This window comes from Conger conger, chromosome 18 (genome assembly GCF_963514075.1).
Source record: "Conger conger chromosome 18, fConCon1.1, whole genome shotgun sequence".
Classification (NCBI taxonomy): Eukaryota; Metazoa; Chordata; class Actinopteri; order Anguilliformes; family Congridae; genus Conger; species Conger conger.
In genome coordinates this window covers 18,226,563-18,247,612 of record NC_083777.1, presented here as the reverse complement: position 1 = coordinate 18,247,612, position 21,050 = coordinate 18,226,563, and the positions used below count along the sequence as shown (strand labels likewise).

Here is a 21,050-nt window from a genome sequence, read left to right as displayed (position 1 = left end):
TGTCTTTGGACTGTGGGAGGAAACCGGAGTACCCGGAGGAAACCCACGCAGACACGGGGAGAACATGCAAACTCCGCACAGAGAGGCCCCGGCCGACGGGGATTCGAACCCAGGACCTCCTTGCTGTGAGGCGGCAGTGCTACCCACTGCACCATCCGTGCCGCCCTACACCCCTGTGTGAAATGTGATAATTTTCACATTTTTACATTTAGTCATACACCCTGAGGAGAGAGATTCTCTCACTCTCTCATTCTCTCACTTTTACTTGTAATATTTATTTGCTTTTGGACTTTTTTTCACAAATATGTCTTTTTTTCTGTAGTCCTTTTTATTATCTGCTCAGAGATTACTAAGATCACTGGCCTAAATAATGCTTATTGTTTTTTTGGGGGTTCTTTTAATTCCCCAGAAAGCAGGAAATAATGTACTATAAGCAAAAGCTTAATATTCTACATAAGCATTTCCACCATATGAACATTTGTAACAGAAATGAGAAGGTTAAAATGTACATTTGATGGTTACCATAATTTAAAACACCGTTTCATAGATCCAGAAAGAAGCCCAGTGACTGTCTGTACTGCTCAGCTGGAGCCACCATTACGTGGGCTTGCAGTGGCAGAACCTCAGGTTACTGAAGACGAGCTGGTGTCCAGCCAGTCCAGACACTGTGATGAGCCTGAGGAAGCCAGTTCTTAAGAGCATTCCTCTGACAAGAGCCCCATTTAAAACATGTTTTAAAAGCTGCAGGAGGAGGGTGGCATGGATGTTAACTGTGCTTTTAAAACTGCCTTAAATACATACCCCTACGTTGTGGAAGAGTGCCCCCACAAATTGTAGTCGTATTGTCGCTGTAGTTCTTGTGCTTAATTCAAAAAAGGCAGACCTTCTCTCAGGAATTAATTCAGGAATAAGCCATAATCTCACACCTGAGTGGGTTTTAAAAGCACTCAATTTATGTCATTACTCCTGTAAAAATTCTGCATTGTGAAGAAAAAGTGAATAACCAAAAAAAATTCTGTTTCTTTTGTGAATTATTAAATGTAATTATGCTTATCTGTACATTCTCCCAATGCCTAATTTATTCCCAGCATGCAATCTAAAACTAAAATGCTACTTATTACTTTGTCCTTAAATCTAATTTGAAAGCTCTACATGACCGTCTGAAGTTAATTATTTTAGGTCTAACCCAACTGAAAGATTTATCCAATTTATTTGGTTTTTAACAATTATCCAACAGAGCAGACTAATAATTAGACAGAAGAAAACTAATTACTAAGCACAAACAAACAAACCAGTATACAGATAAACAAAACACTACAACATCACATTACAGTACAAACATACACACATAACTTGATGGACAGATTGACAGACAGACAAACAGACAGACAGAGGCCTATCTATTCAAAAATGACTTTTTCAGAATAAGGAGTGCAATTATTTTGTGAATGAATTTTGTTATAGCCGTTGCAAAATAATTAAGCAACTAAGTTGATCTCTACTAAAGCGTTTGAGTATGAACCCAGTATTTGAATGATCTCAAAGACTGAACGGAGTCTGCTCGCCAACTGCAAATATTTTTCAAGCACTTAGATTGGCCAATAGGTTCTTGTCATGTTACAAGCAGATCCTTTTATGAATGTGGTAATGACAGTAATGATAACTAAATCTATCTTTGTGCATAATAAACTGTATTAGCCAGTCAGGCTAATATACTAATGTAAGCAGTCTCATTTGACATTCTAAATACGCTGCCATTTAAAATATGCTAAATGTGGGGCAGCAGTCTGATGTGAGTCTCTCCAGGTGACACTGTGCTTTATGTTTTCCTGTCAGTCTGCATTTTCGCTATCATCTTTCCTTTAACTGATAAAAACAAAATCACACGATTCAGAATACTTTTTTCTTTTCCGAATTCCCTTTACCGAAGTCTCCGTTGCTTATAAATAAATAAATAAATAAATAAATAAGGATGCCAGCTTTGCCTCCCAAATTCTCGTGGACGCTGACTATATTTCAGATTGTGAAAATTGACTTACCTTTTTCTGAACAAAGTCCATAATGTTCTTGAAATCCAGGTCATCATAGTAATTCACCATCCCCTTCCGAATATTTTTATTCAGGAGGTGAAGTGTCTACAGGGAAAATAAAGGAATTTTGTCAAACAAATTTTTAAGCAAAGGGGAAAAGTATTGTATAACAGGGTATACATATTTCATCAATATACAACACACAGCAGTACACTTTGTCCACTCATATTTTTCCACACCGCACAAGGTATAGACACTGTGTACTGTACAGTGGCAATTATGTGCAAAGACTCGATGACTTTCCCCATGATTGATTTACTGCAACATAAATTGAATAAACATTTTTTAGAGTGACCAAGTAACTAAGGGAAATTTCTAAAGGACATGTTCAATATTGCCTTTAAGAATACCATTTGCAGAAGCTCTGATAACATGAACCACGGCAAGCAGTTGTATTATCAGGTAATATCTTAGTAAGGGACTGAGAGAGAGCAGAATCATGCTGCAACAGACTCTTAAGTGGAGGCTTACCGTGGCCTATTGCTGTACTACACACACGCCCTTTCAGAAATATCGATAAACACAACGCGGCGTCGGACGCCTGCTGCTCACCCCTCGTCCTGTTTCACATACAGTAGGCCCAAAACCCTTTGTGTCTCCAATACAATGAGGAGGCCAAAAACAGAAATGCCACACTGCATTACAGTGCTGCAGCGTGGAGCTGAAAGGACCCTATTCAGCCAAGCTCAATACCAGCAAGGTGCTGTGATGCCCAATATATCTTCAGAGACTCAGAGCGATAAAAGATTTAGCAATGAAATAGGAAACATTGGCCTTTACTGCCTTATCACCAGCTGAACCGACTAATCCTATCAGTTAATTATCTGCCCCAATCAAAGGCATAATTAACACCAGAACTGCTGCTAGACTGTTGAGATTGATCTTTGTGGATGACATGATGATGCTAATTAAAACCAACTTCCTCCATGAAAGAAAAATAAGTCTGACATGTTATCAGGCTACCAGGCATATCTCTCTCACTACAGAGGATGCATGTGCTCTATATAGCATCCCCACAAAGAGGACATAACTGTCCCAAACGTGCCAGAACAATGCCTACTGCTCGCCAATCAACCGGTCCTAACCGCTTCTAGCTTCTCTGTACTGACTACCATGTCTTAGAATTTAATTTATTGGTACTTAATAATATGCAATGTTTAATAATCACCAGTTAAGTGAATATGTCCATTCTTACATGTTCAGCCATATTAGCCAGAATATAATACATGTGATGGCATAAAACACAAATACTGGTCCATTTCAAAATTATGACCAGTTTTTGAAATTTTACACTGGATTCTATGTTTATCTTCAATGAAATGACACCACACACTACCTCCACTTTTCCAAACCATTTCCTCCAGAGCTCAAGCTGTTCAGACACCTTTTTTCCAATCACAAACACTTCCTTAATTTTCCAATCACAAACACTTCCTTCATTTTTAGAGCTTTCCTTTAAAAAGACCTGCATTGTGCCATCGCTCAGAAACAAGCCTTCATACTGTCTCATAGGATACAGATATGAGGTTCAGGCATGGCTGGAGAGGAAGGGTTTGTTCGCTTGTCTATTCATTTATCCTCTGAAACACTGCCATGTCTATTGTTATACTGTTTCTATCATCACAATAAAACAATATCATTTTTGCATATTGCTTAGCATAAAAAACGGTAGATAAACAATAAAGTGATGCTAGCCGGCATTCTTTGCTCATATTATTCAAGGATGCCATCCAATCATTCTGGAGGGCATTGCATACCACTTCAACCTTTGGCGACCAAACACAGTGACTTCTGCCACTATCTGTTCTTTATTGAAGTACGGGATACACCTCTTATCATCCTAACTAATCAATGCTTTTTTTAAAGATTCATAACAAGCCCCCATTTCAAACCTCTTTACAATCATAATCTGTTATCTTAAGGTTTTGAGAGTTACGAAATCACATACTCCGCATGTTTCATTGGAAAAAACAAGGGCTTCTTGTCCCTTCCGGCTGCTTGTCATTTATTTTTTTGTGAAACCCCGCATTCCACACTGAATATGGTTTATTTATACTGCATGTGGGATAATAGTTTTTCCTCACTGTTTCACACTCCAATAAAGTGTGTTTTGTAAAACAATACAAAACATGACAATCTTATCCTAACCTGATATCTGTCAAGTCGGGCCAGCAAGTAACAACCAAGCCATTTTTCAGTCAACATAGTTTAACTGTCCACGTACAACAACAATGACAATAGGAACAAAAGCAACACACCTTGACATTGCACTTCCATACAGAACATCAGCCCTAAGTAATATATGAAAGACAGAGATGAGAGCAATAAACTAAATAAAGTTCCACTGAATAACGAGTATTGAGAGTAATATAAGGGGAACCAAAGAAAATCAACAGATTGGACAGATTTCTATGGGACTGATTTACTGCACATAAATAACTATTCGCTGGCTTCCACATGAATAAATACAATTCTTAATAATTCTCACATCACCATGTCAACTGAAACTGTGATGGAAATGTGATCAGGTCTTCACAGTATTAACATGAATCAACCTGATATTATGTACATCTTGGAAAAAATGCAGGGACATAAAATCTCTTTTCGTCAAGATGTCACCTAATATCAGAATATGCTTTCCATTTACTGTTTAATTCCTTTATGCCTAGTGTAGTTTTGATTGCTTTCAGCAGAATTTTTGGTTTCTGAATGGCTTGTGTACATTTTTTGCTAAATCTATTGTCCCTATTACAGGTCAGTTACATAGTCCCCATTACATCTGTAGCCATATATAGTGCCACGTAGAGCTGTATATAGTGCAGTATGTAATGTATAGATGTGTAGTCAGATTGGGTTTTGATGGTACCTGGTTTCTGAACACAAGTGCCAGAATCCCACCGAGCAGCTCCAGAATCAGACAGATAGTCAGGGTGTAGAGGAACTGTAGGGGAACAGAACAGTTCACACTCGTTAGTATTCAACACAGCCCTCTTCACAACCGTAGGAAGTCACTCTCGCAACTTTCATCAATCTTCTGTCAGAAAGTGAACAAAAAAACTAAATAGTTCATACAGCAGTTCTTCAAATACATACAACATATTTTTGGAAAATAAATGAATATGTGAGATACATATTAATAACATAATTTTCAACATTTTAATGAGTAAGTCAATTTGCCTGTTTAACGTTAATATAGCGAGTGGTTTTATAGTTTATAATCTGGAATTAGTCAAACTAAACGACTGGTATAGTACTTTTTAAATTGGTATTTGATTAATCTCTTTTCTTCTTCTCTTTATACAAAACAAGCTTTCAGCAGCACAGTAAATGCCTCCATAAATTAAATGCTCCGCATTTTAATTGCAATGTACAGGTGCTCTGTGCAGAGTAACTGGTACGGCTGCACTAAAGCCTGCTGTGACAGTAACAATTTACTCTCTTAGATAAAGCCATTTTTTTTTTAAATTGCTCCAATTTTGCATTGTAAATGAAGGTCATCAAAGCACTTCTGTCCCTGTGTAATAGTCTGATTAAATGGAAAAACTGCAATTTTCCATGCCACACTTCTGCCTGACTGCCGGGGCCACTGTGCTTCTGACAGAAAAAAGTAATTTCCAACATGTATTTATGAATTTCTTCTCTCCCCATAAAGCTATATGAGATCTATTCTCTCTGTAAGCTATTAATAATAATACATTTTATTTGTATAACAGTTTTCTATGTACTCAAATATACTCATAACAAAATCAAATAAAATACAAAATCAAAATGGAACAGAAGCTTAAAAACCATAAGCAATGCAAAGGCAACATAACTGCAGAGCATTACAATTAAGCCAGTGTGAGAAGAGCAAGATGAAGAGGAAAACGTTAGTAAGAAACAGAAGACATGGATAATGAAAGTAGCTAGGGGATTATTATTGGAGGGTAAAAATTTTGAACAGCTGAGTTTGGGAGCTTTTTTGAGGGCAGTAATGGAGTCTCTGAGTTTTTCATGTTCTGGAAGGATGAGGCTGTCATGGATAAAGCCCTACCACCCCCCCATCCAAAAAAATGTCAGTCTGGTGCTTGATCCTTAGAGCTGGATGAGGAGGTTTAAGTACTATGATCTGAGCCTGTGGGAGGGTGTGTGGTAGTGGAGGAGGTCAGAGGTCAGCGAGGTATGAAGGGGCCAGATTATTGAAGGCTTTATAGGTGATATGGAGTAACTGAATGGGAAGCCAGTGGAGGTTTTGGAGAGGGGGAGTGATGTGGATTCTTGAGCGGTAGCTGTAGGTAAGCAAACAAACAGCATAGTCATGAACACTTGGCTTTTGGAGGATGTGTCATAAAGGATACCATTACAGTATCCTTTAAGTAGTAGGTTGAGGTGATAAATGCGTTAGTACCTGAGTGGAGTAATGGTAAACTGCACACCACTCACACATGTCAATTGTCTCATGATGGCTTACTCTCCAATAGTCTAATGATGGCTTGTTTCAATATAAATGAATGTTAAATTAGTCATAATAAATCTGATTTATTATTTAAATCTGGCAATAATTTAAGGATATCCATGCTTCATAAATACAGATCTGTCATCATAATACATAACAAAATCTGTCAAGAGTTATTCATTATTAATTAATTTTAATTGATCCAATGCAAAATTCAGTGGGCTGGAATTGGAAGATGCTTCCTTCCGTGTCATTTTAGTTCTACAGCTGAGCATGCACTGCATGTAAAATATTAAATTCATTACATTTGCATTTAATGAAGTTTAATATTCTAAAATACAGAAGCAGCCCTAGACATTCCACTGGGTTTGAAACTATAACCACGTTGTCAAAATAGATGATTCCAGCAAAACTAGCCAGTCTCATTGAAAGATAAGAACAAAACTAGCTGCTCTCATAAAGAGATTAGAACAAAACTATCCACTCTCACACAAATGATTAGAACAAAGCTAGCCACTCTCACACAGAAGATTAGAACAGAACTAGCCACTCACACATATGACGTGTGGACAAACCAGCCATGCATAGACTAATAACGCAGCCAAAATAATTGGATGTCAAACTGCTTAACATTACTCTCAGTGTGCACTATGTATGACTGACCTGAAGATAAAACCTGCTTTTCAGTTTAAAGTTATTTCTGAAATTGTTAGATTTTTTCCAAAGAAAGAACCATCTAAGCCTGTAACACAAACACAAAGGTCATTGCTAGGGCATCCATTAGTAAAATCCTGTTTAAAAATCACTTCCTCGCTCTGTGTTTATGGCTGGATAAGTTACTTCACTTAGTCCATTAATCCACTCAGGGAGGATACTCAAACACACATTGTAAAAGTACAGAGAAGAGTTTGCCAGTGATACGAAAAAGGTCTTGGTATTGACAGAGTTTTTGTTTTCAGTGATCTGAACGGCCTATAACCAGGTAATAACTGTGATCAAAATACGTTGCCAAGGACACTAAGCCATCATAGAACATTCTGTCAGTGTGGGAGTACTGCATGTCATCCAATACTTCATTTACATTACAGGCAGGAACTCGTACCCAGAGCAGCCTTTACAATATCCATTTACACAGCCGTATACATCAACGATTCAGAATAAGTACCATGCTCAAGGGCATAAAACTAGTGTCCTCCCTGGAAATAGAACTTGCAACCTTTAGCTAACAATCCCAGTTCCCAGACCATTATATCCCTGTTAGTTGCTTACTGGGGCAAAGCCACACAGAATCCTCCAGGGCATCAGCAGCATTGTAAGCTGGTGGTTAATTAGGTGTGGTATTGTCCAGGGAAGGACAGACAGCGATGACTCACCACTTTCAGGAGGGGCAAGTTGTCTCTGAGGGAAGACAGCACGCCGATGAAAGACACGATGAACATCACTATGCCCAAAACAATGAGGATGACGGCGGGGGCGAGAAAGGCACCCTCCAAGGTCTTATACCGCTGACGCTCCACCTCCGCGTAGATGCCAATGGCCAGGATGAACCCACCGATCAGCTGCAAGCATAGAGACACACAACTCCATCAGTAAAACACAGGTAGGAAACAAGTAGTGAATACAAAAACAGTCATTATATTTCAATTACTCTCATTACTGAACAGAGTTCACTTCATCAAAGTTTACCTCTCATTAACAGTCCAAGTTTCAACTGCTACCACCAATAAACATTCTACAGAATCATTGTGGATAGGCATCTCGGCGGCGCAGCCTGTAGAGCACTGACCACATGCTCATTGCGAGCCGCGACGTCGGCGGTTTCGAATCCGACCGTCCAACATTTGTCGCATGTCTTCCCCTCTCTCTCGCTCCCATTCTTCCTGTCTCTCTATACTATATACTGTCCAATAAAGCTGAAAAAGGCCTAAAAAATATCTTAAAAAAAAAAAAAAAGAATCACTGTGGATATCCCAGCTCAACCACCATGATGGATTTCCATTTTAGAAAACAGTTTTTCCACTATTAACACTGTACGCACTTCATAAGCTTCAAGCTCCATCTGTATTTAGGAAGTGATGACGTGTTCCATATTTAAAGTGTGTGTTGCAGAGCGGGATGGCACTGCTGAAAAAATTAACACCCACCACCGAAAACGAGCTTGCCCCTGGGGCCGGGGCATGGGCGCAGTTAGCCTCCTGTGCTGGAGCTTCGTGTATTTACTGCGGGGAGCTCATAGCACCATTTAACGTGCCGTGCAGGCAACGTAGGTGGAGTTTGAAACCGACAGTGGAGCGATTCCCCCTTACGGCATCATCGAGACTCGGATATTGCAGGTTGATAGCCATCGACTGGCTGGGTTTTCTGCTTAGAGAACATTAGTTGTGTGAATGAGCCCTTGAGAGATAACATCACCCATCTCCTGCCATCAATCAGGAGAAAAGGCAGAAGAATTGTCAACATTTTAACGGAAACCCACACAGAATGAGAAACTGAACAGCACTGGGGGACAGATGGCCCCCTTGCCACCTGCATGATTCAATTCATACATATGGATTAATACCATTCACAAGATCTTCTTTAAGCCAAATTCACTATTAAAATAGGCAGGCCATTCTGAGGCGCATTAAAACAGCACACACGCAGTAGAGGCCATTCTGAGACACATTAAAACAGCACACGTGCAGTAGAGGCCATTCTGAGACACATTAAAACAGCACACATGCAGTAGAGGCCATTCTGAGACACATTAAAACAGCACACACGCAGTAAAGGCCATTCTGAGACACATTAAAACAGCACACGTGCAGTAGAGGCCATTCTGAGACACATTAAAACAGCACACATGCAGTAGAGGCCATTCTGAGACACATTAAAACAACACACGTACAGTAGAGGCCATTCTGAGACACATTAAAACAGCACACGTGCAGTAGAGGCCATTCTGCGACACATTAAAACAACACACGTACAGTAGAGGCCATTCTGAGACACATTAAAACAGCACACGTGCAGTAGAGGCCATTCTGAGACACATTAAAACAGCACACGTGCAGTAGAGGCCATTCTGAGACACATTAAAACAGCACACGTGCAGTAGAGGCCATTCTGAGACACATTAAAACAGCACACATGCAGTAGAGGCCATTCTGAGACACATTAAAACAGCACACGTGCAGTAGAGGCCATTCTGAGACACATTAAAACAGCACACATGCAGTCGAGGCCATTCTGAGACACATTAAAACAGCACACATGCAGTAGAGGCCATTCTGAGACACATTAAAACAGCACACGTGCAGTAGAGGCCATTCTGAGACACATTAAAACAGCACACGTGCAGTAGAGGCCATTCTGAGACACATTAAAACAGCACACATGCAGTAGAGGCCATTCTGCGACACACGTGCAGTAGAGGTCATTCTGAGGCACATTAAAACAGCACACATGCAGTAGAGGCCACTCTGAGGTGCATTAAAACAGCACACATGCAGATAATGCAGAGTATTCTTCCAATGCATTCCTTTTTTGGAGATTCCAGATATACTACAGTCCTTCACATAAGGAGGGGATCTTTTTTCCTGGTTCTCTCAAACCTCAGCCAGGGTTGCACACCTGCACTAGGATATTAACTGAAATGAATTATTTAAATAACTCTGGATATACATGAAGCAGAGCAGGTGAAATGAGTCACTCACACATACTCATTTCACAGCAAGACTAAAAATATCACAACTGGAAATTAAATCGTAACGCCATTATGAGTCATTTTCACATCTAGGCTTCACAGAAACTTTTCTGAAAATGTGTGATGCATGAACCATGCAGGTTTATGCTGAAAGCCTTCTGCATTATGTATTAAATACATATCTACTACTGTTTTTAATACATAATGGTATTAATATACTGATGTTCTTCAGTCACATTCCTGAAGAATGAATTAAATATATTCAGCAGCTTCTTTAGCAACAGCTACTCTTGTTGCTAAGGAAGAGGACAGAATGTAATTTACTAAATAAATTCACTTTTTATGTACGCATGTGATGGTGAGTAACTACAAGCTTAAAATTATTACGATTCCCTGTGATATCAACTCATATCTTGCTGATTATCTTGTTCCCAGGAGACCAAATCTTTACAACACCATTGGTTGCATTTTTTAAAATTATTTTATAAATAATAAATCATACAAAATATTAATATAAATTATATGTATATTATATTTCCATACATTAATTATTATTTATACAGTAATACCAAGACCAGCCTGGATATTCTCTCTAAAGGGATTTTAAATCTGACCGTGTGGGCTGGCCATCCCCAGAATGCAGTGTGCACAATCCCTCTTGGTGAAGGAATAGACAGCTGCAACAGAGGCATCTGTGGAGAGATTTCCTCTAGCACATTACTAAAGAGTTCTGGAATGTTCTGGCTACACTGTGGGGCTAAGACCATGCCCCGGGATTTGAGGAAAGGGTCCTTTACTCAGAGTCTTAAATTATTATCTGTATTTTTGTTGTTATCCTCTATTCAATCACATTAGACATAAGATAGAGTCCCAAAGGAATAATACTTCCAGCTGAGTCAAATCTATGAATAGTCATACAGTAATGGTTTCTGATAATGGTATTAATGTAATATTCTGCTCCTATGCTTAGGCACTTCTGTTGAAAAAAAGAAAATTCATGTTCCACCTCACCTCACAGGAGTGTACATAACAACCAAAAACAAGAAAATCCAGTTACTCAGGTGAGCACATACACGTGCCAGTTACCATACAGTATGCCAATATTAACATCAATAGGTGCTGTCTGAGATCAGAAGCAAGGAGCCAACCAAAGTCTGCAGAAGAACTGTGGCAAGTTCTCCAACAATGGAACAACCTCCCTGCTGATTGTCTTATAGAACTGTAGGACAGCATTGGCTATCTCAGAGAAGTGTTAAAACAATTGATTTGATTCCGTTTTTTAACTATTCTGCCAAATTACTAAAATGTAATGTAAAATGTATAGTACGTTTATTTAGGACCTTTCATTGAATTATTTCTGAAAGAATCTTATCTGTACAGAATGTTATACAAGTGCCTAAGACTTTTGCACAGTACTGTAAGTGATTATTGTGCTTCAAGTCAGCTGTTGTATTGCCTACAAAACATTTGCTACAGTACACAAAAGATGTATAAAGAGATACAAAGATAGAGTGAAATAAATTCTGCACATGAAGAATATGCAAGAGCAAATTGCAGGGTATCTTCATTTTAACTGCTTTCTATTAAAGTAGTGTGTATGGACCATTCTTATATATCTTGACAGTGTAGACAGATTTTAAACAAGGGGAGGACACAAGGGAAACACAAGGATAGTCTCTATCACGACTTCACACTTCTGCACACGACAATGTAGGCGTTGTGTGACAGGGGGGATCTCTTCCACAGCTCAGCGTCTGAAACACAGGAATCCTGTATGTATTTATAACAGGATTTTCAAAGGTCTCATTTAAAGCAAATAGAAAAATGTGGAGACAGCGGTCAGGGATGCAAAGCTCCTGTTTAACAATGCTGAGCACAGCAGTCGATTCAGATCTCCGTCATATAACCTACGGCCGAGTCACATGCTTCATGCTACAGAATAAACAAGGGTGAATAATCTGATTGAATGTTGCCATGGGAATCTAGAAGAGGACAAAGTGACAGGGGGTGGGGCTCTTAAGTGTATTCCAGAGTAAACAAGAAGAGAGATCTTGCAGACCCCCCCCCCCACCCCAAGGGGTTTGACCCAATTTCAGCACAGAAGCAAAATTGGGACTGTTTCGAATGACAGGATGCAGACATGTTTGACAGTAGGATCATTAGTGTCTAGTCCAGGTGGGGGGGGGGGGGGCAGGGTGTGGGAGGATGGGGTGTGTAGGTGGGCACCAGACAACCGTTTTGCACAAGGTAAGACCAGGGTTCTCTGCTTGAGCTTGCACACTGCCTGTAAATGGCTGCATAAATTGTGCCAAAATCAATCTGCAGAAAAACCGGTAGTTCCCTGTGTCTAGCACTCCCCCACTGCCTGTAAGTATTGACACTAGTAAACGGTCTCACATTTCTTATCTGAAAACTCATAGAAAACAACAGCAAATACTAAATAGACCATTCAATCTGCTGATACTACTATTATTAATGACAACAATCTAGCTAAGGTTGTGCTTCCTGTGATGCTTCTGAGGTTAGGTTGGAGCCGGTTGCTCATCCATTTACTTACATCGAGTCACAAACGAGAACCTGATCAGGTCACTGGTACAGATCAGAAGTGTCTTTACAGTCACAATATGGTAGAGTAACATACAGCCACTGTATTTCAGCGTTCATGAGTCAATGTGTTTCTACAAGGTTTTACTAGAGCTTTCAGTTAGCATACAGCTAAGATTTGTGTCAACACTCAAGAGTGGAAGCAATTATGAATAATATTCAGTGATTAAATCTTTCCATCTAAAAGCACAGGAGATGGATGCGCTGAAAGAGAGCATCTGATTAGCGGAGCCTCAGAGAGGATGACCATAATTCAGTCTCTGAACACGCAGTGGAAGTCAAAATGAAAATGCAGCCAGACAGAGTTATCAGGTAATAAGCTGTAATTGCTCATATTACAGCAGTCTTTTTTTCTTTGTAATTTCTTGACTTGAATGCTAAACAGCGGAATCCCATTTTGCTTATATGAAAATGGTCAGATATTTTCCCGTATGATACTAAATAGCAAAATGTAGTGAAACACACAGACAGACATAGAGAATAAAATTCTGCAAATATTTCTCATACTTGACGGTGTGCAAGTGAGTTACATTACCCTCAACATGAGCAGAACCTTTTTATACTGATCAACAGATGTTCTGCAAGAAGTTCTGTCGCTTCAGATTTGATCCCCTAAATTGACAATGCTGAAAAGTGCTGCACATGACTATTGGCATTGTGAGGAAGGCACAAATCCATACACTTTTTGTGGCAATCTACACAATGTCCATGACCACAAATGAGCACAATCTGGGGGAAAAAAACAAAATGGGAATATTAATATTTGAGCAAATGGCTAATATTTCTGCGGCGTTCATACAGAAACAGTCATATTTTCCATGGGGAAATTGAGTCTATAAACACGAGATTTGGAATACAGCCGAGATTCGGAAAACTCCCTCCTCTCGTGGTTAACAGCGCCTTCTAAATACCTAATGTCTCTTCAGATTTGCAATGCTAATTACGGACCGTCTGATACAGCTATAGGAGACCATGTTTTATCCATTATGTATCTCACAAAAAACATGGGGGAAGGACGAATGATAATAATAATAATAATCTGTCATTTATAAGTGACTTGTCAATGCAATGGTAAATATTTTATTTATTTATTTACAGCTGTCTCCATTTCAGTGGTAGAAGAATGGCATAATTTACCACAGTATAGTTCACCGTTGGTTAAAAAAAACTTTTTTGAGAGTATAATCAATAATCTGTTGAGAAGTGGTTATGCTTTTATGAAGTTATATACTGTAAAATATGCTGCTATATTTATATATCCCGGCTTTAGCAAGCTTAGAAAGCTGGTCAGCCTGCTGAGCTTCAAGTCTATGGCTGTGCCAATTGAGGAAATGAGAAATTCCTAAATTACTTTCTTTGGTGCCTTTGTGCAGATCAGTTTCATGTTCCCACAACAGGTTTTTTTATTTAATCTTATTTCATTATATTTATTTCATATACGTATAGGTGATCTGTTGATACTGTGGTTAATTAGCAAGACAACACATTTCTGCCTTCGAGCCTTCTGACAGGTTCTTTGGACAGACAATTCACTCTGAAGCCAAGTGAACATCCTAAAGCAGGGTGGGAGCTCATTAGGCAATGATCGCCGACTGTCTGTACCTTCCCACCTCATTCTTTTACATGTCCAGTAAATTAGCATTTCATATCACCATGGCCCTCGGCTTGTTTCCATCACAAGAAAAAAGATTTCATAAACGGACAAATAACTACAAAATACCCAAATGTGTGTGGTCTACTGATTGCTTCATTTCACCAGCAGGTATATATAAAACAGCTGGATTTACCCATTTTATGAGGAGCCTAGCAGCACCATTTCAAAGACATGTTAGGAGCTGCTTATTTGAGTGTGTGAATGAGATTTTTGCGGAAAGAGACCGCGTCCAATAGTTTTTTTCATTCTGGGTGAAGTGGAGGCTCATGCATTACCATTTTAATTTGATTTCTATCCAGATGCCATTACTTGTGCCTGATTCAAATTTCAATCAAGTTGAAGAATACAAAATACCAAGAAAATAAGGTAAATCCATATTTCTCCTCTCTCGCCTTCTTACGTAACTGGAGATTCGGACCACAGTACCATTAGCTGCCTTTATTTGCCGTGTTTAAGGGTGGCTTAGAAAGTGAAACTAAAAACATCAAGTTATTTAATAAAATCCATGTTATTAATTATAAATTTGAAATAAAATAACAGTCACCATTGAACTTTGACAACCTAATAAAAGGTGTATAAAATTGTGCAGTAAGATTGTGTAAAGTGATAGGTTGTGAACTGCTACTGTATTTGTGCATGCGAGTGGCACAAATACTTGGGTTTGCAAACATTCACATTCCATGCAAATGTCTGACATTTTACAAATATGCATGTCTATGAGCAAAATGTATGAGCGAAATGTGCATAAGTGCCATTTTAGCTGGGCTTCTGAGAACACCCTGGTGCTTATACTGTACAAAGAAGAGCCATCTTTGGTGGACTAACACTCAGTGGAATCCCTCGAGGTAGGTGCACACTGATTGACTGCTTTTGGGAGGATTGTCCCAGCATTCTGTGTGGTTTCCATTGTTGTTTGCTTTGGCAGAAACTGCATGGTTACTGCAGTATTTGGGCTGTGGTGCAAGCATGCTGAGCCAACCCATGTTGTCCTTTTGTATATTGACTATCATCACTGTGGGTCTGGCATCTGCACCAACTTATCCTGTGTTTCCCCAATTACGCCCTTGCTTCTGTGCCACAACAACATTCTCAACAATAACATGTGCACATCGCCACTGACCAAATGCTGGATAAAGTATGGTTGACTGGTTGAAGACATGCATCTATGTATATCCTGACAATAAGGGATAATGAATTCTGACCAAGTCCAGAACTGTATGAGAAAGCAGGAGACACGGACACAGAGGTACAATACGAGCATGCAAACCATAAAGTCATAAAAAACAGGAATATCATCCTAATTTGCACTCTTGGGTTCACCCCCTGGGCAATAACACATTATAAAAATGAAGTGATAACAGTAAAAGAAGCACTTCAGAAAACAATAAGCCCTTTATTCAGATAATTAATTTGTGTATAAATCAAATTAAAAATGTATTTTCTTAAATAACTGTGATATGATCCGTAGAGAGGCGTCTTATTGTTTGAATGAAGGAGAACAACATAGCTGCAAGCAACAATTATAGTGGCCAATCACAAACAGCCACCATGAAGTAGCAAATAAACCACCAGTTACTCTGAAGGAAAACCCCTGAAGTTTATGGTAAATATTCTAGGCAGGACTGAGAAAAACAGCATTTAATTTGGGAAAGAATAGTCACTATGTCTTCAAACTCTGGATAAGCTGAAGTGCCTCAGTGTATAATGTCCTTATAATTTCCAAATTAAACACAAATGGTTGAGAAGGAATATGAATTCACTTAGCTCATGACGGCTATGTTTAATCAAGAAAATGTTCAATTTGCAAGGTCACAGACCTTGGTCAACTGTGCGATCTCATGAGTTGCAACGAAAATGTTATTTGTTTTCTTGTAATTGTGGACAATGTTTGATTACTCACAAATGAAAGTCTGACAAGCATTTAGAGAACATGCATTGTTGCAGTTTTAAACATTGAAGGGTGTTATGCAACACACAAACAGCTTCAGACTTTACATTTCACATTGTTCTTATATAGAGCAACTTAAACAGCTTGCATTATTACAGATGCAATTATACAGCAGGATATACTGAAACAATTAAGTAAATACAGAGACAAATGCCATGTAACCTACACCTTAGAGAAAATACAATTTGAACCCATTCCCATAGTTTTATTTTTAGCCTAATGATGCCTATATTTATTCCTGAACAAACAATGAGCCTTAGTACAAGGACGTGTTTCCAGTTTCCTCAAGTGACCAGAGGTATCTTAGTCGCCCTAATTTTATTGATCAGATCTACTGAGCTTTTGCAACTTTTCACTTCTTCTTAAGTTTTACTAGAAGCACAGTGTTGAAAATGAACAGGTTGCTGAAAATGCACATAAAAGGTCTGTAGCTATTGTAACTTATTGTTGCACTGCATTCGTTTTCTACTATGTGTACCAAGTAAAAGAAAAATCCTTATATTCTGAATGAATAGGCCTAAAATCTGATGGACTGAAGCATTCAAGCACCAGTGTTTTCCCAGCTCAAAATATAAAACAAAACCAATACAACCATTGTTACATTACATTACATTACATGGCATTTAGCAGACGCTCTTATCCAGAGCGACGTACAACGAAGTGCAGATCAAACACGAGTACAAGTGGATCACATTGTGTACTTCTAAGGAGAGAAACTAGACCAAATACTAAATCTGAAAGAGGAAGCTTTTTTGTTGAACTATAAGATTTCCACAGAAGTAGCTTTTTGTGAAATGTTACGACAGATCAGGGCCACGATCAGTACCTATGATTTTGTGGCACATCGATCATTTTCTTGAAGGCCATTCAAATCATAACTGAATAAAAGTATTATTCAAGGGGTTCTTTAAGGGCTATTTCATTACCAAATCCATGCAAAGCTGTTTTACTATAAACTTAATGTACGTACAGGCAGCAAGCTCCTGTAGCAGGCTGATCCAACTAGTATAGCCAACCACGCGTTTAAGTGAATAGGCTGCAACAAGGGTGTTTCCATAAAATGTTCCTTTAACGCCGGTTGTATTTCAGAAGGAGCCAGTGTATGTCTTGAATAGAAATATCAATAATAAGCATATTTGTCAGTTGTAATACACATATACAGTGTCAGATGCAGCAAGGGCGGGGTTTATCTTTGCACGATGTGACTCAGCTCGTTATTTGCCCGACGACAAAATCCCACCTTTTCAATTGACACCTGTAGGGCCACCAATGCACGCTAACCAGTTTAATTCAGCAAGAACTAACGTATCATATGGGGCTACTTAGTCCGGGTTTTATGTGTGCGTACTATTTGATTACAAACACAGCCAACCACTGTGTTAGGCAACCCGGCTTGTTTACCCAGCACAACAACACGCCCTAAACATCACCGAAGCGGGTACAGTTACGAGCGCCTCAGTCAGAAGTTATGGGGTTACTTGCATAAATACAAGAGAACTCACCCAAAAGATCGTGGAATAAACGATGAGAGTCAACTTTAGACAGAGGTACGAGATCCTCTCACAGTATCGCACATCTTCTGACATGACTGCACTTTCTTCTGTCTGATCCTCACCATGTACTCCAGCTGCGTCTTTTCCAGACACTTCCTGTTTCTCACACCCTCACCTGAAACCTATATCTCAGACTGTCCGATAAAATAACCGTGAATGATTGATAGAGTACTGCTCCAATGGGAAAGTTGTGGTTACGACTGGGCGTGATGTGTCAGCGCTAGAGCGAGCGTTGACACGTCCCAAGTAGTTGGGACGGTTAAATGCTTCCGTATAAACTCCAGTGTTAAACTGTACAGTGTCACATTTACCTGATACTATTCCAATAGCCTTTTAAACTTGATATAGACTCATGGTAAAATATATAGTTATTTGACTATATGTTGGTGAACATGGGTAAGCCTATACCTTTTTTTCGTATATGAACCTTGGGACATTTGTACAATATTTGTACAATATTAATGATATTCTGGCTAGCGACACTTATGGAAGTTAATGGTGGAACATCCAGGTGGGTTACATAGCCGCTATATGTGCTTCCCTTACTGTTACCCTTAACTCCAGTTACTACAGTGTATGTATTATAACACCAAGGAATAATTTTCCCAGCATGGTGCTCTTTTTACATTGCATTTATATTTCACATTTACCTTTATATTCAACATTTGCATATGACACTTTATATTAATCTATCATTTTTCAATCCCACTTGCAGAACATTACTCTTGGAAAAATGATTACAATGTCTTAGACACATTTCTCTCTAAAAGTTTCTCTAAATATTTCATATTTCTCTGTAGACATATTTCTCTCTAAATGTTGAAAAAGTAACATTTGGAAATTGTAGTACATTTGATCTATTTTACATTTGGTAATGCTAAATGTGCAAAAACTGAGCCGGATTACACAACATTTTACAAACAGCACCCCATACAAAAGGTGCTGATGGCATACTGCATTGTCTCCTAGTCCAGTGAATCATATACTTTTCTGTTTCTCCCCAGGTTTGGCATTTTCATGGGTCCACAATAGAATTTACTCTATAACTGTTCAATTAACTGAGCACCTCACAAATGGTTTTGGACAAAATGGACATTTGCAAGATGTCTCCAAAATCAACATATTTTCACAATCAAATTTACCAGATAACTCAATGTCCAATGTTTAGATTGCTTAGAAAGGGCAAGAACACAGAGTTAAGCCCATAGACTGATTCTTTATTTGATGTTCGCTGACAGCCCACACATACATTTTTCAGTGTTAAATCAACTCTAGAGAATAGGCCTACAGATGGTCCATATTGGACTCATATGTAGCTACTCTGTTAGAGTTAAAATAATGCTAGCTATTTTGCTGTGCACCTTGAGAAGTTCACTTTGAAATAGTCTTAAGCACGGGTGTCAAACTCATGTCCTGGAGAGCTGCAGTATCTGCTGGCTTTTGGTGTCTTTTCGGGACCAATTGGCTAAAGAATCCACACACCTTGTTCTCAAGGCCTTAATTGGCTGCCGATTTAAAGCAAAGTAAAAATAAAATGTAGAATATTGGTACCAGATGCACTTCTTCGTAATGCCTGCTGACTGGGTTCTCTGCCACAAAAAAATCAATGAGACAAAAACACCATCGCAAGAAGCTATTGAGATGTGGCACACCAAATTGAAAAAAGAGACGTCACCTCATGAACACCATTCATTACAACGGCCACAACAAATGGTGTTCATGAGGTGACGTCTCTTTTTTCAATTATGTGTGGCGCCATCTCCATAGCTTCTTATTATGGTATTTTCTGTCCCATTAAAAATAATATTTTCCAGCAGGCATCCCTTTAGCATGTAGATAAATGACTGTTTACAGTTTAGAGATATATAAGGACTAGAGACAGCTTACAGCTTTAGAATTTAAAAGTACAGTCCAAGATAGTATAATTGTAAAAGTCAACCAATTGGTGGCGCTGTTACCACTGGAGTGCAGAAGTGGGAAAACTGCAGCTGTTCTGTTTGGAATTGTTACTATTGTAGCATTTATTCCTTTTACACCCGACTGTGAGTGTGAATGATGTAATCAGACAAATCTGGCTGGATTGGTGCTTTCTATTTCATTGTTCCAGTCTTCAATGAGAACAAAATGTACGCCATTTCCCCGAGTTGACGGAGCTTGTTACATGTCATGAATATTGGTAACAATGATGAGCATACAATAGAAACAATGGTTTAATGGGATGATTTACATATGCTATAAATAAGCAAGGAGGTCCTGGGTTCGAATCCCCGTCGGCCGGGGCCTCTCTGTGCGGAGTTTGCATGTTCTCCCCGTGTCTGCGTGGGTTTCCTCCGGGTACTCCGGTTTCCTCCCACAGTCCAAAGACATGCACGTTAGGCTGATTGGAGAGTCTAAATTGCCCATAGGTATGAGTGTGTGAGTGAATGGTGTGTGTGCCCTGCGATGGACTGGCGACTCGTCCAGGGTGTATTCCTGCCTTTCGCCCAATGTATGCTGGGATAGGCTCCAGCCCCCCTGCGACCCTGTTCAGGATAAGCGGGTTCAGATAATGGATGGATGGATGGATGGATATGCTATAAATATAATTGAATTGAAATGTACCTCATCTCCAGGTACATTTTATAAAAAAATAAGCTCATCTCATTTTAGGGGAATGCTAGTTTTGGGAAGACTACACTTTCAACACTTATTTGTTGAGATAATACCACCTGGTAGCTTTCTCATACAAAACAGGTGAAGCTAAGCAGGGTTGGGCTTGGTTAGTGGATGAACTGGAGACCTGCTGAAGAAATTAAGCTGCTGTTGGAAGTGCTGGTGGGATGGCATGCGGCTGTCACAGCCTCAAAATCCAATCCAAAGACCTTTTATTTTCATAAATATTTATTTCAGTATGTCTCAGACTGCAATAATTGTAAGTCCCCCCTGGAGATTGTGATTTAGGAGACAATGAGACAGTGATTGATTGCCACAGCTCGACCTGAGGTTCAGAGGTAGTTGGTTGCTGTCATTTTTAAAATCTGTGTCTGTTTTTTTGAAGGGCCAAATCATGATTGTACTGGTCTAAATTTGGTCCATCGTGGT

At 39.1% G+C, this 21,050-nt stretch overlaps 1 protein-coding gene across 1 annotated transcript in view; it reads right to left on the bottom strand.

Annotated features, from left to right (window-relative positions):
* tspan15 (tetraspanin 15) overlaps window positions 1-18,085 on the bottom strand; it is a 28,173-nt gene extending 10,088 nt beyond the window's left edge. The window contains exons 1-4 of the mRNA XM_061228167.1: window positions 17,919-18,085; window positions 7,899-8,084; window positions 4,957-5,031; window positions 2,040-2,135 (exon numbers count right to left, since the gene is read on the bottom strand). Coding sequence (XP_061084151.1) covers window positions 2,040-2,135; window positions 4,957-5,031; window positions 7,899-8,084; window positions 17,919-18,002 — 441 coding nt within the window. The 5' untranslated portion in view covers window positions 18,003-18,085. The remainder of the gene's footprint in view (window positions 1-2,039; window positions 2,136-4,956; window positions 5,032-7,898; window positions 8,085-17,918) is intronic.
* Between the last annotated feature and the right edge of the window lie 2,965 nt (window positions 18,086-21,050).